This window comes from Mastigoproctus giganteus, chromosome 4 (assembly GCF_048544385.1).
Source record: "Mastigoproctus giganteus isolate SK-2022 chromosome 4, ASM4854438v1, whole genome shotgun sequence".
NCBI lineage: Eukaryota > Metazoa > Arthropoda > Arachnida > Uropygi > Thelyphonidae > Mastigoproctus > Mastigoproctus giganteus.
In genome coordinates, this window is record NC_143578.1 from 39,916,919 (window position 1) to 39,931,728 (window position 14,810).

General features: G+C 35.8%; 1 protein-coding gene across 2 annotated transcripts in view; it reads right to left on the reverse strand.

Annotated features, from left to right (window-relative positions):
• Positions 1–526: 526 nt before the first annotated feature.
• The window catches only part of Ccz1 (vacuolar fusion protein CCZ1), an 80,388-nt gene continuing 66,104 nt past the window's right edge, over positions 527–14,810 (reverse strand). For both annotated transcript variants that reach the window (XM_090371492.1, XM_090371491.1), the window contains exons 10-13: positions 11,042–11,156; positions 9,161–9,322; positions 4,057–4,184; positions 527–661 (exon numbers count right to left, since the gene is read on the reverse strand). In XM_090371492.1, the coding sequence (XP_090227618.1) occupies positions 606–661; positions 4,057–4,184; positions 9,161–9,322; positions 11,042–11,156 (461 nt within the window). In that variant the 3' untranslated portion in view covers positions 527–605. The remainder of the gene's footprint in view (positions 662–4,056; positions 4,185–9,160; positions 9,323–11,041; positions 11,157–14,810) is intronic.

Sequence of the window (14,810 nt, forward strand, 5' to 3'; positions counted from 1 at the left end):
ATAAATAAAGGGATGGTTAAATAATAGAAGGCAAACAGGAGGAGTTATAAATGGATACTGTTCTTCGTGGACTGATGTTATGAGTGAGGTGATGCAGGATTCAGTGCTAGCCCACCTCATAATTTCTAATGTTAGCAATAATACTGATATGTGAGCCAGCTGAGGTTTAACAATGGAAAACGCATGATTTTGCATCTGAAAAACAACAATCATAGCATAATCCCAGTTGGGCAGCACCAAACTTAAGATAAATGATAATGAAAAAGACAACTTTATAATCTGATGAAGATTTCTTCATCAAAGACAGCCCACAGAGTTATGCCAATATATGCAACATTTTTCTAATATTAATACCTGTGAAAAGAATTATAGAGAGACAGAAGGGAATAATTTAATTGGAAACTGGTGTTTTTGGCATCATCTTTTATAATGCAGGCAGTACTAATGAAAGAATAATTTATATAGCAATGAGAATATTTTTCTCATGAAATGTTCTATACATACAAACACATTGTAGTAGGCATCGTATAAAGGATTTATTTACAGTGACTTGATATCTACATCCAATTATGGAAATCTCATGACATCTATTTACATTAACAATTTTAATAGAGTATAAAGATATTTTGGAAATAGGCTGCACATAGCTTCTTCACTTCCTCTAGAAAATAAAAAGAGATAATGTAATTATATGCTGCAGATAACTATACATAAAAATGCAACAACAGTAATTTGATAAAGGCCAAAAAAAGAGTAATGTGAAATTGGGGAAATCAAGTCATGGAAAATGTCTAAAGCTGAAAATGCTTAGAATTTAAATATTGTTCAATTAAAAAATTACTTCAATAAAGAATATAAATACAGCGGAAAATAAAAATAATATTCTCATCAGTTCTATTCACAGCAACGGATATACAGCGCTTTTCTTTAACCTTTCAGTTCAGGGTGGCAATTTATTTCCAGAACCATAGTCTTTTCTGTATGGAAATTAACCCTTTCAAAGACACTCTAAATGCATTAACAAATACAGTAGACTTTCAGAATAACGGCACCTACGGGGATTCAAGGTGCCGTTATTTCAATTTTTCTGTTATCTAGAAAGTTTTATTTTTAATATATTTAATGCAGTAATAATGAGGCTAAATAAGAAATAGAGATTAAGAAAGTAATTTTATTAACTGCACATAAAAAACATGTTGATGATCCAATGTTATATTCTGCCATTAATACACTCCTACTTACGTCCCATTCTATTTTCTTTATTATATCAAGTTTAGTCTGTGCGGGTAGCAGTGGTATCATTATCTTCCTCCCGACACCAGGCGAAAACGGCCTGGGTTCAAATCCCGTCGATGATGCGAGGAATGTTTATGGGTTTTTTTTCACTCAGCAGTTGAGTTCGTTGGTCTCGGGCATAGATAGCAAGATAGGTTTTTCGTCCAGCAAAACAGGTAAATCGACCAGAGATATATGTGAATATATCTCTAGGTATATGAATTAACTTTCTGGGTGACCCTAATGTGGATTATGTATGAGGTTTATTAACTTTGAGTCATAGTAAGGGGATTTTAATTTAAAATAAATGTAAAACAGTGGTATAATCTGTGATATTAGTACAGAATTCCCTTTCAAAATGGCAAACGTAAACAAATATAGTAATCATGTGACTTTCAGTTTTCTTTTTTCGGCACTGCAATACTTCGGCACTGTATGTGAACACCTGATCTCAATGTTCTGTTATTTGTGGTGCCATTATTTCGACAGCCTACTGTAATAACAAAAATATTCAACCTATATAAGGAAGGGTTACCGGGGAGTAAATGATAAAAGTACATGAGAATCAATTTATGGCATGAAAAAAGGTGAGTAATATAACTGCAATCTTAACAGGCTTCATTTAGTCTCATAGTCCATTATGTTTTGCATGCTGTCACACTTAATCACTGAAAGAGAATCATTTCACTCATGTGGGCAACAAAGTAGAAATAAAAATTTAATAAAAGAATAAGGAATTGCTGCTCATATAAAATCACAAACTTTATATGTGGGTACTTTGGAATTTACTGCAACTGTAAACTAAAAATTCAGGTTGGAATTTTGAAGTTAAATAAGTCCCAGTGACATTTCATTCCATTTTTCTATCAAAAGAATCGAGGAATGGGTGTGGGAGGAATACTCCCATGGCACTTCCATTGCACTACTGGTTCATTTGCCATTGTTGTGCTCTTATAATATCCTGATTTACAATGTCTGTCATTTGTGCAAATGCATCAATTTAATTTTGTATTTAAAAATTAACTCTTTAAATTCTGGTTAATATCATAAACTTGATTTCTTGTCAAGACTTTTCAAAGAATATAGGATTTATCCATGTAGATATAAAACTTGAGGCAATATCATAAACAAACACATTCAAGTATGTCCAGCTTGACGCTACATCGCTAGTGAATTTCCACTTAAGCTCAACTCAATTTTTGGAACAAACTTGAATCTGTTGTTGTGGAAGTTGATAGAGTAAATAGATTCAAGGAAGAAATAGATAAACTATTGGAGGGAATGGATAGGTGAAATGGGAATTGGATATATATATATATATATATATATATTTTTTTTTTTTTTTTTTTTTTTTGTGGCTGATGCTGTATAAGCTTTCTTTCTTGCATCATTTGCCACTACTAATGCTAATTGTAAATATCACTGTTGAACTTGACCACTGGTACATGTGTGTTTTGTGTTTTCAGGAATAAATCCCCTGAATATTTCCCCATAGCATATTTTTATCCAAAAGCTATAGTAATCTCTCCAGTTAAATGAGCCCAAGGAATATCTCATGCTGTTATTGTTCCCTCCTAAAATTGAAACACTTGCCTTTACCTTTGATCACATAGGTTTCTTTAGATACAAACTCATTTTATGGTACTGTAGTCACTGCCTGTTGGTGGTTCCCACACTTCTAAGCTCCTTAGCAAAAATCATATCTGTAAAAAAACTCCTTAGCAAAAATCATATCTGTAAAAAAAACTTACAGTTTAATGTAATTTTGGTTCTGCATATTGCAGCCTATAAGAGGTAGTTCGAAATCACCCATAATGAGACAATCACTATTTACTTGCCCATTCAATTTGCCCAGAGATTTCTGTCACACTCCTCAGAGTCATTTGGCCCATAACATGCTCCCACTATCACTTCCATGTCATTTCACACTACACAGACTATACAGACTTAATTTCCTTGACCTGGCATGGGACAATCCTGTTACCTTCAAGCAGTTTTTGATCAGGAAGGAAATGAAGGGGCATCACTCTCCACCCCTCATTTCCTCCCCACCTCTCCCAAACAGTGTTCACCAAAACGAGACTCTTTAGCTCATATCTGAATACTTAATAATACAGCTTATATTACTAATTTTTTTCTATTTCTACTGTTTAAAAGTTACATCTTTGTTTCCAATTCACAGAGAAGGTAGTCCCTTTTTCCCCATTACTTTAAGAATTTTCTTAAATTTTCATGATTTTAATGAACAACAGTTGCTGGTTCCTAACTCCTGATTGCAAGGGATACCTGTAAATGTATGACATTAACAGAAGTGAATGGGCACTGTTTCAAGTGAACAAAATATTATGCCACACAGAATGCAGTGTGAACTACTGATGTGAAAATAACAGCAATGCTGCCTTTACTAGTGCAAAGTCCTGAGTAGAATTCAGTAAGACCAGAGTATACACATATACATAGAAAAAATTATTAAAGGGTATAAGTGCTCCCAAAATGAATGCAATTGATAATAAAGGATGCTTTATAAATCTTTTAAAATACAAATACTGGCTGGAAAGAAAAAAAGAGAGAGAGAATTTCTAACACACTTTGTGAAGGACAATTATGCAGTCCTCAAGAAATACATTTTGAAGGGTAGTAGTGTTATTTCTTCGAAATGTAGTTTGTTAAAGAGATTGTGCATTTGTGCCTAGACATTTGCAAAGCAAAACAAATTATTATAAACTGACTAAAAAGTTAACTATACAAATAATTAAAATATGATTTTGCTTTATCTCTCACCATTGACATCAACTATATTGGCATTTTTCTGTTGAAGAACAACATAAAACTCTCGCCTATCAGACAATTTTCCAATGACCCAACAGTCATTAAGGGTTTTTCCAATGACTTCGCCTGTGTCATTAAGCCTATAAACAAACAAGATTAATATAAATTAAACACTGAAATGAAAGTAAGAAATAAAGTTCAAAAATTATTAATTTTAAGCTGCTATAAATAGCATGAAGCTTAATCAGCGGTACTCACCTTAGATAATCTGCTACGTTACGTAGAGTAGGATGGAAGCATAATTTTGAGGCTTAAGGTAGTTTAAAATAATTTAGAATAAGTTAAAATTGTGATGTTTGTACGAACACAGAATTAAAATATGCTCAAGGAAGTAGAAGTGCGCAACTTCGTCCCTGGTTGTCATTGAAGAATTAATTTAAACTTTAAAAATATGAGACCGGTGAAGCCAAAAGTTATGAATGACCGACTTTCGCATTAACGTCATCAGTTGGCAATACTAAAGTGAGAAGAAAATGTGTGTTTTAAAGACTTCTATGTTCCCATGATGCATTTTGTAACATGTGGGAATCTTAAGTGCTTGAGATTCCAGACTGGGGAGAGGTTGGTGGGTAGTTTCGTATTTATGACGTTAAGTTTGGTATTACGGCGGAACCATTCTATAATAAGAGCTTCGTATGGAAAAATTTTGTAACTGGATTTTAATTTTACGATTGTAATGGCCGAATCAACTAAGGGGTTGTGGTTGTGAGAATGTAGTTCGGTACTGGATTGACCAGTCCTGAAGCTGTTATAATGGTAGTAAGCCCGTGTGTTGGAAGTTTTTGTGGAACCATACTTTGTGGTAGTGCTTCCGATGTAGCATGTGTTGCAATCTTGTTGACACTTAATTAAATATACAATATTGTTCATGTCATTTATTGGGTATTTGTGTGTTTCTTTATATGTATTAAACAGTGACCCTAACTTATTGTATGAAGAAAATATAAGTGTAATATCAGTGCCTGCGAACACTTGATGGAACTGTCTAGCGAGACTGCTGTGATAGGGAAGAATAATGTGCGTGTTCCCTTTTGTGTTGTGTTTGGATAAGCTAGTGACATTATTCTTTGCAACGGAAATTATGTGTTGGATTAATTGAAACGGATATTTCCTGGTCATGAACTTTTTTGTGAGATATTGTAATTCAGCAGATAAGTCATCTTGTGAAGAACTGTATTTTATAGTGTTATGAATTTTATTATAAAGGATGGCCTTTTTTGTACTAAGTGGGTGATGTGATTCAAAATGTAAATATTTCCCTGTGTATTTTTCCTGTAGTAGTAGTAGTAGTAGTGGCACATGATGCAAGAAAGCAAGTGTAGGAGCTTATGCAGCATCAGCCAAAAAAAAAAAAAAAAAAAAAATCACACCATTCCCTCCAAATGCCTGTCCAGTTCCTCCTTAAATTTATTTAACCTATCAACTTCTACAACGACAGATGGAAGTTTGTTCCAGCAATTAACCGCCCGCTGGCTAAAGGCAAATTTCCGCACATCTATTCTACATCTGTCCTTTCTTAATTTGAACTTATGTCCCCGTAGGTTGGTAAATCCTGGTTCCTAGTTTGGTGCCTGTTTTGTATATTGTAAGGTTAAGGAAATTGATTTTGTTGTCGACTACTGTTTCGAGCGTGTATTTTAATCTGTCATGTATTGTGTTGAATTTAATAAAGAGATTATCAATTGTAGTTCTGTTTCCTATTAAAAGTATGTCATCTGCATAGCGCATATAAAGTTTAATCCCTGGAGGGTAAGGTTGTAGTACTTGATTTTCGATAGCTGCTAAATAAATCTCTGATAAGGGGGCTGAAATTCCTAGTCCCATGGGGAGGCCAAATATTTGGTTTTGAAACCGAAAGTGTCTAGCTTCAAGTAAAACGAAATAAGTTCTAAGATATTATTAATGGAAAGAGAGGTGCGATTGACTAAAGTGTTGTCAATCATTAGGAACTTGCGTAAAGCTTGTAGTGTGAAAGGCAAATGTACATTTGTATATAACAAAACAACATCGAAGGAAGCTAAGTTGTCTACACTGGAAATTATAGCAGAATTTATTTGTTTGAATGCTTGATTTGTATTGCTAACTTTAAAATTTTTAAAATCTCGTGAGGGGTGATATGATTTTTACTAAAAAGATGGATAGGTTAGCGAAAGCAGACTTGCTAAAAGAAACTATTGGTCTTAGGGGGTGGCCAGGTTTGTGTAATTTGGTAATGCCAAACATATGTGGAAGGATGTTATTGCGTATTCTGATCTGTTGTAGCGTGTGTAAGTTAATTTCTTTATTGGATCTTAATCTTCTCAAGATAACGTCGAGTTTATTTTTTAGTTTGGAGACGTTATATGTGTTATCGATTTTATAAGTGTCTTGGTCGGAGAGGATCTGTTCCATTTTATCGGTATAAGTGCTTTTATCTAAAATTACAATAGTGTCTCCTTTGTTGGCTTTTTGTACGATGACATTAGGATTTTTCCGTAGTTTGTATTTGTTTAATAGTTGTTTTGTCATGTTAAGTTGGGGTGTGAGTTTGGATTGACAACACTTAAGTCAATCGCACCTCTCTTTCCATTAATAATATCTTAGAACTTACTTTGTTTTTACTTGAAGCTAGACAATTTCGGTTTCAAAACCAAATATTTGGCCTCCCCATGGAACTAAGAATTTCAGCCCCCTTATCAGAGATTTATTTAGCAGCTATCAAAAACCAAGTACTACAACCTTCCCCTCCAGGGATTAAACTTTATATGCGCTATGCAGATGACATACTTTTAATAGGAAACAGAACTACAATTGATAATCTCTTTATTAAATTCAACACAATACGTAACATTAAAATACGCACTCGAAACAGAAGTCGACAACAAAATCAATTTCCTTAACCTTACAATATACAAAACAGGCACCAAACTAGGAACCAGGATTTACAGAAAAAATACACAGGGAAATATTTACATTTCGAATCACATCACCCACTTAGTACAAAAAAGGCCGTCCTTTATAATAAAATACACAACGCTATAAAGTACAGTTCTTCACAAGATGACTTATATGCTGAATTACAATATCTCACAAAAAAGTTCAAGACCAGGAAATATCCGTTTCAATTAATCCAACACATAATTTCCGTTGCAAAGAATAATGTCACTAGCTTATCCAAACACAACACGCGCATTATTCTTCCCTATCACAGCAGTCTCGCTAGACAGTTAAGCCAAGTGTTCGCAGGCACTGATATCACACATATTTTCTTCATACAATAAGTTAGGGTCACTGTTTAATACATATAAAGAAACACACAAATACCCAATAAATGACATGAACAATATTGTTTGTTTGTTTGTTATTTGGTTTTTAGGAGCATTAGCAACTAAGGCCATATTGCTCCGGGAATATGCGGTGGTCATTCCCTTGACCTTTCCGCATCCTCCATATTTGGTAGTGACGGGCTCGAACCCCAGTCTAATCAAGAAGTGTGTGCTACGCACTGCTGCTCCTTCCCACCTGGCTACGGAGGCGCCTGAACAATATTGTATATTTAATTAAGTGTCAACAAGGTTGCAACGCATGCTACATTGGAAGCACTACCACAAAGTACGGTTCCACAAAAACTTCCAACACACACAGGCTTACTACCATTATAACAGCTTCAGGACTGGTCAATCCAGTACCAAACTCACACAACACGTACATTCTCACAACCACAACTCCTTAGTTGATTCGACCATTAAAATCGTAAAATTAAAATCGTTACAAAATTTTTCCATACGAAGCTCTTATTATAGAATGGTTCCGCCGTAATACCAAACTTAACGTCATAAATACGAAACTACCCACCAACCTCTCCCCAGTCTGGAATCTCAAGCACTTAAGATTCCCACATGTTACAAAATGCATCATGGGAACATAGAAGTCTTTAAAACACACATTTTCTTCTCACTTTAGTATTGCCAACTGATGACGTTAATACGAAAGTCGGTCATTCGTGACTTTTGGCTTCACCGGTCTCATATTTTTAAAGTTTAAATTAATTCTTCAATGACAACCAGGGATGAAGTTGCGCACTTCTACTTCCTTGAGCATATTTTAATTCCATGTTCGTACAAACATCACAATTTTAACTTATTCTAAATTATTTTAAACTACCTTAAGCCTTAAAATTATGCTTCCATCCTACTCTACGTAACGTAGCAGATTATCTAAGGTGAGTACCGCTCATTAAGCTTCATGCTATTCAAACTTTGAGTCAATTTCAAATGGTACATTAAGATATTCTATAACTTATCTAAGCTGCTATAAAATCCATATCAAATTTTATTACTAAAATTAAACAAGAAGTTTACAAATATGCACAAGATAAATTTGGGAGAGATGGGTGACTTAAGTGATTTCATAAATACAGATCAAGCATGCTTGAAAAGCTAAATCAGTGTCCTACAATTTACTTTTAAATTTCAGTGTAATATTTAATAAACTTTTTGCAGACCACAAAGCAGCATCAATGGGATTAATTTAATGACACACAGTAGTAGCAAAAAATATGCAAATACAGTACTCCCTAGATTAATGACATTTTGGTTTGTGATTCTGGTGTTTGATTAACATTAACAATATTGGCACAATAACATTCGCACATAACTTTTGGCCTAGTGCATGTAAGCCATGTGACATCATTTTTGACCATTAAAATCACTCTAAAGTCACATTTATCATTTCAGAGTCCATAACTTTCTGATGCACATTTGCATCAAGCTGGCAGTGAACGTGTTAAGGCCTTAGGTTTTCAAGGATTGACAAATCCTTTGGAAGAAAAGCAAGCAAGGCAACTATCATCACCACACTCCAACCAACTGAATTTTATGCTGAGAGAGAGAGAATTTGCTTACGAATAATTTTGCATAAGTTGTACACAAAGTAAAACATACACCCTTTGTAATTTTCATCCTGAAACTCCCTATAAAGGGATATTTAGCAACTAATGCTACCATATGTGAATAATCTGATGAAAATAAAGAAATAAACGGATCAAAAAAAAAAAACCAAAAAAACTGCAACTTACTTTGACAAGTCAAGGTTAATATCAGCCAAAAGCTTTACTACTTCTAGAGGAACTGATGCTTGAACAAGCCTCTTGACATCTGTATGAATAGTTGATTTCTGAGCTAGATTCATATGATTGAAATACATGTACAGATATTTTGTTTGGAGGTCTCCTGAACTACTGTAAATAAGATTTTTAAGAAATTTTCAGTACATGTTAATGTATTTTATATGCAGCATATACATTGATGAGCCAAAACATTATGACCAGCGAGTCGTTATAATAATTATTGTTATTCTTGTTCTTCGAATGGGAAAGGCGGCAGACTTAAGCAAGTTTGACAAAGGCCAAATTGTAATGGCCAGACGACTGGGTCAGAGTATATCTGAGCCATAGTTAGTACCTACCAAAAGTGTTCCGAGGAGGGGGGGGAACCCATGAACCCATGTGGTCATCCAACAGCGCTGGTGAGCTGTTGGATGACCACAGCTCATCGATGCTCGAGGTGAGCGAAGGCTCTCCCGGATGAAACATGGCAACAGAAGAACAACTGTAGCGCAACTCACCAATAATTGGAATGCTGGTGACGGGAGCAATGTGTCACAACACAGTAACATCAAACCCTGCTGAAAATGGGGCTGCATAGCTGCAGGCCGCTCCGAGCACCCATGCTAACCACGGTTCACTGGTGACAGCGCCTACAATGGGCACACAAGCATCGAAACTGGACCTTGAGTGATTGGAAGACAGTCGTCTGGTCCGATGAATCATGTTTCCTGTTGCATCATGTGGATTGCCGGGTAAGTGTGCGTCGTTTACCTGGGGAAGTGACAGTGCCTGGATGCACTGTGGGAAGAAAACAAGCCGGTGGTGGAAGTGTCATGCTTTGGGTGATGTTCTGCTGGGATACCCTGGGTCCAGTCATCCATGTGCTGGGTACTCTGATGTCTATCACCTACCTAAACATCATTGCTGACCAGGTACACCCTTTCATGGCAACAGTCTTCCCCTCTGGCGGTGCAGTCTTTCAGCAGGATGATGTGCCATGCCACATCGCCCAGATTGTTCAAGACTGGTTCACGGAACATGAAGAAGACTTTCAGGTATTGCCCTGGCCCCAATTCCCCAGACATCAATCCCATTGAGCATTGTGGTTTGTGTTGGAACAGCAACTCTGATCTGTGGCATCTCAACCTTACAGGAGTTAAAGGATCTGCTGGTTACGTGTTGGTACCAGATACCACAAGACACATTTAGAAATCTTGTAGCATCCATATGCCTCGCTGGGTAAGAGCTGTTTTGGCTGCATGTGGAGGACCAACATCATATTAGGTAGGTGGTCATAATGTTTTGGCTCATCGGTGTATATAACACATTCAGCTGTAAAACTTTTATACACAGTATAAGGCACATAAAAAGGAAGGGAAAAAAATTAATCATTAAATATATTTGAAGTGACTGGCATCTGCATTCTTAATCTAATTTGAGACCTAATGTCTCTCAATTTGTTAAAGTTACTTTTAAATTAATAGGTAGAAATCTCAGAGAAAAATCCAAATTTTCCAACAAAATAGAATCTAGTTATAAAGTAAATAATTTCTTGTTTAATCATGCTGGTAAAAAAAAAAAAAAAAAAAGAAAACACCCAAATAGGTAGCTTATTACCTCTACAGATGGTGCACACATAAATACTGCATTGCATAAAACGTGAGTTAATTACAAAAAAAAAGAATAGATAATAAATAACTATATTAAACTACTGTAGAGTTCCAATTATCCATACAGAAGAAAGTAGAAAGCCTGCTAATGCATAAACAAGTTGCCGAGTTGTGTATGGGGTAGTGGGGTATTTCATCTTAACTTTAATGTTAAGGAAACAATTCATGTGAAATAGCATACCTGTTTACAGTTTTAGAATACTGGTCTCCGACCTCACTAGCCAGAGAAGAGAGCTGAGGGCCAAGGTAAGTATCAAGAATTTTGAAGAAATTTGATGACAGCTGCTGACAAGGACCTAGAAAGAGAAAACATTGTGTTATTAAAAACATAACAAACATCTTCAATAAAAGTTAATGCAGAAATCTCTCACCAAAGGATTGTTACATTATGCAGTTTAGTCTAGCTGATCAGTGCTAAAATGCAGAGCAGATAATTTCAAATTATCCTGAAATGAGTGTTTTTGTAACACAGATTTTCTTCGTGTGTACCAATGCACACAAACTTTGTCCATTTTCACATAGTAACTGCATTGTGTGCAGAAGTTGCCATAGTGTTCTATATTATTTCCATTTTTTAACCATTATATGTTGTTCATTAACATTTATTTTGTGCTTAACTATAAGCTGGTATTTCTGAAGGCCATAAGTAATCTATGAGCAGACGAGCCCTGCATTGATCAAACATTAAGTAAAGAAAATCTATTTTTCCCAAATTCAAGCTAATATTTGCTCAATAGTAAAAATTATTTCTGTTATTTAAAAAAAAATTAGTCATAAAAAGCACTGGTCTGTGTAAAATTTATTTGACTGAAAGGTGGTCTTGCTCTAAGCACACAATAAGTGCTAAAAGTGAATAAGTGTGTGAAAAGAGCACTGAAAATTATATCAATGAAGAAAAGAGTGTAAAACAAACTTTCACATGAAAAGAGGGTGGCGGCATCAGTGGGGAGCCTTACAGGGAACAAGTCACTATTTGAAACATGAAGAAGAGTGAGCTACAATAAAGGAACATACTGCTGATGGTCTGTCAAAGTGCTAAAGTGTTTATATGCCATGTGACCATAATTTTGAGAAAATGGAAAAAGCTCTTATACACAAGGATAGAAGACCGTGTCCAGAAAAAGAGTGCCTTGATTATACATGAAACAGACAAGCAATTGCAAATGCCTTGTTGAAACTTCCAAAGGAGGGAAGTGTTGAAGGCAAAGTTTCAAGCCAGTAAGGTTGGTTTGAAAACTAAAAAAAAAAAAAAAAAAAAAAAAAATTGCACAACAAAAAATTGTACAGAATCAGCCTCTGCACATCATGATGCTACTGCAACATTTCCTGAACAACTAGAGAAACTGAGTCAGGAGAAGGGTTATCTGTCAGAGTAAATGGTTAACAATAATAAAACTGGTTCTTATTATCTTCATGGACAAAACAAATGTTTTGTCCACGAAGTGGAGTGGGACCATGAAAAGTAGTCTTCCCCCCACAACAGAACGGAACATCACCCCTTCAGCTCAAGGACCAGGGTGAGATAGCAACGCCAAACAGCTATTACACTTGTTGTGTTCTCACCTGCATCTTGAATGCCATGTAACAGGATCGAACACTAACAGTGCAGAAAAAAGTAATACTGCTGACTATATCAGCAATCAAAGAACCAATTGTTGATTTTTCAAGGCTTCTCTTTAGTTCCTGCTGAGATGCAGCATGTTGGGAAAGTTATGCAATGTCTGTAAGATGGGTGGGGGACAACAACATGCAAGGCTGGTAATACTGAAGAGATTGTGTGTAGCAGTCAACTGACACCCTACAAGGAGTGTAAATAATTCTTCCAATCCTTGCTTGAAGTTAGGGCTGTAACTGGAGGATCTATGAAAAATAATGAGTGAGTAAGCAAATGAGCCAAATATAGTGTAAGAGGATTGGCAGAGCCTACTTTTCCTTGTACAGTACATACTGTAATAGCTACCACTCATCCGACCAATCATCATCCTCATACTGCATTAAAGATAAATTATTTATTTTATCATTTTAATGATAGGTTATTTGAATGGCTACTGTTTCCCTTTTCATGAAACGGAGAGCTCCTTCAGTTACAGCACCATGTATTTCTACCAGGTGATATAAAGCAGGTAAGCAGATATGTAGGGATGCTGTATGTAGACAATTCAGTGCAAGAATGGACAAGACAAAAGATTTAAGTGACTTTGAACTAGTTGACACCAAGCAAAATAGCAATCCTACAGGCTTTCACATACAACTATGTCTCGGGTATATTTATATTGGTCCAATAACCAAATAACATCTAGCCAACAATGATCCTGGTCAGAAATAGCTTGTTCATGCAAGGGGCAAACAGAGGATGAAAAAAACTTCTGCAGAGTAACAGAAAGGCTACAGTCAATTAAATAAAGCCATTACAAAATTGGTAACTAAAGAGCCATTTAGTAATACCTGGTTCATCATACCTTGTCATAGATGTGGTATCACAGCTGACAACCAAATTGGATTCTATTCCTGTCAGCAAAAAACAAGAAGGTATAGTAACAGTGGGCTCAAGAACATTAACACTGGAGGATTGGAAAAATGCCCTGTCTGATGAATCCCAGTTCTTCCCACCAAAGTTTCACACTGATGGGAGGACTAGAATATGGTGTAAACAATGCAAGCAAGTGTTGGCAGTGTAATGTTGTGGGGAGTGTTTGCAGGGTACACATTTAGGCCCCTTGATACCAGTGGAGCAACACTTATTAGCCACAGGTTATCTGGGAATTGTTTCTGGCCAGATGCATCCATCTGTGGATGGGTTCTTTCAACAATAATACCATGTCACAAGGCCAGAATTATATACAGAACTCATTCTACAAACACATCAGTCTGCTGCAACGATCACCCTAGTCACCAAATCTCAATCTAACAACAGAGCACCTGTGGTATGAGGTGAAATGAGCTCTACAGAGTCCAGATCAGCAAACCATCCAACTCATAGCAACTGTGAAGCAATTGAGTCAACCTTAACCAGCATTCCTGTGGTATGCATTTGACACCTCATTGGATCAATGCTACCATGAATCCAGGCTATTCTGAGGTTAAAAGGGAAACCTAATAGAGTAGCCACTGTGTGTGTACACATATAGTAAACTCTGTAATATCCAACACATTTTACAATCCAGAAATATTTTTAAAAAATCTGGCACTCGCATGAATGATTGCACTTGCCTTTAAGAATACAAAATCCGCCTTTAAGAATACAAAATCCATCTTTAAGAATCAAAAAAGTTATATTTCTTTCTTTATGAGGTGCCTGCAGGACTATCTTGTCCTTTAATCTGTTTTTGTAACCAACAGGTTTTAAGATGCAGAGACAAGACAATGCCTTAATTCTTACAGCAGAACAAACTTGCCTTTGCAATGGTATAGATATAGATACTTGCAACAGATAGCCACACAAAGTTAATCAGCCTTTTGTTTAAAAGATGAAACTGCTATGACTGCCTGTTTCTGGGCTAAGTGGTCCCTCATCAGATAGCAGGTGGTCTCTGGTGACAACACTCAGACAAAACAGTTGATTTGTTGTTCAGTGTGAGCTGCCAAGTGGTATACGAAATTAGTTTTCAAAGTTGCAATATAGCTAAAGCAATCTGCTGAAGGTAATGCTGTATTAGGTCAACTAGTTCCACAGGTATGTTCATTCTACTTTGAGAATTCAGCATTCTACTTTGAGAATTCAGACCATTGTATTATCAATGCAGTTTAAATCTTGTTGACCATGATGAAAATGAAAGGAAAAGATAGGCATTATAAATGTATGTGTTCTTCAAAACCTCAACCTCTCTAAAATACAGAAAATTTTAAAATCTGGACCTCTCAATCCCAAGGGTCCAGTTTTAAAGAGTTTACTACGTGTGTGTAAACACTTTTTTACAATGTGGGATTAAAGGTAGAGCAATGTTTTAGAA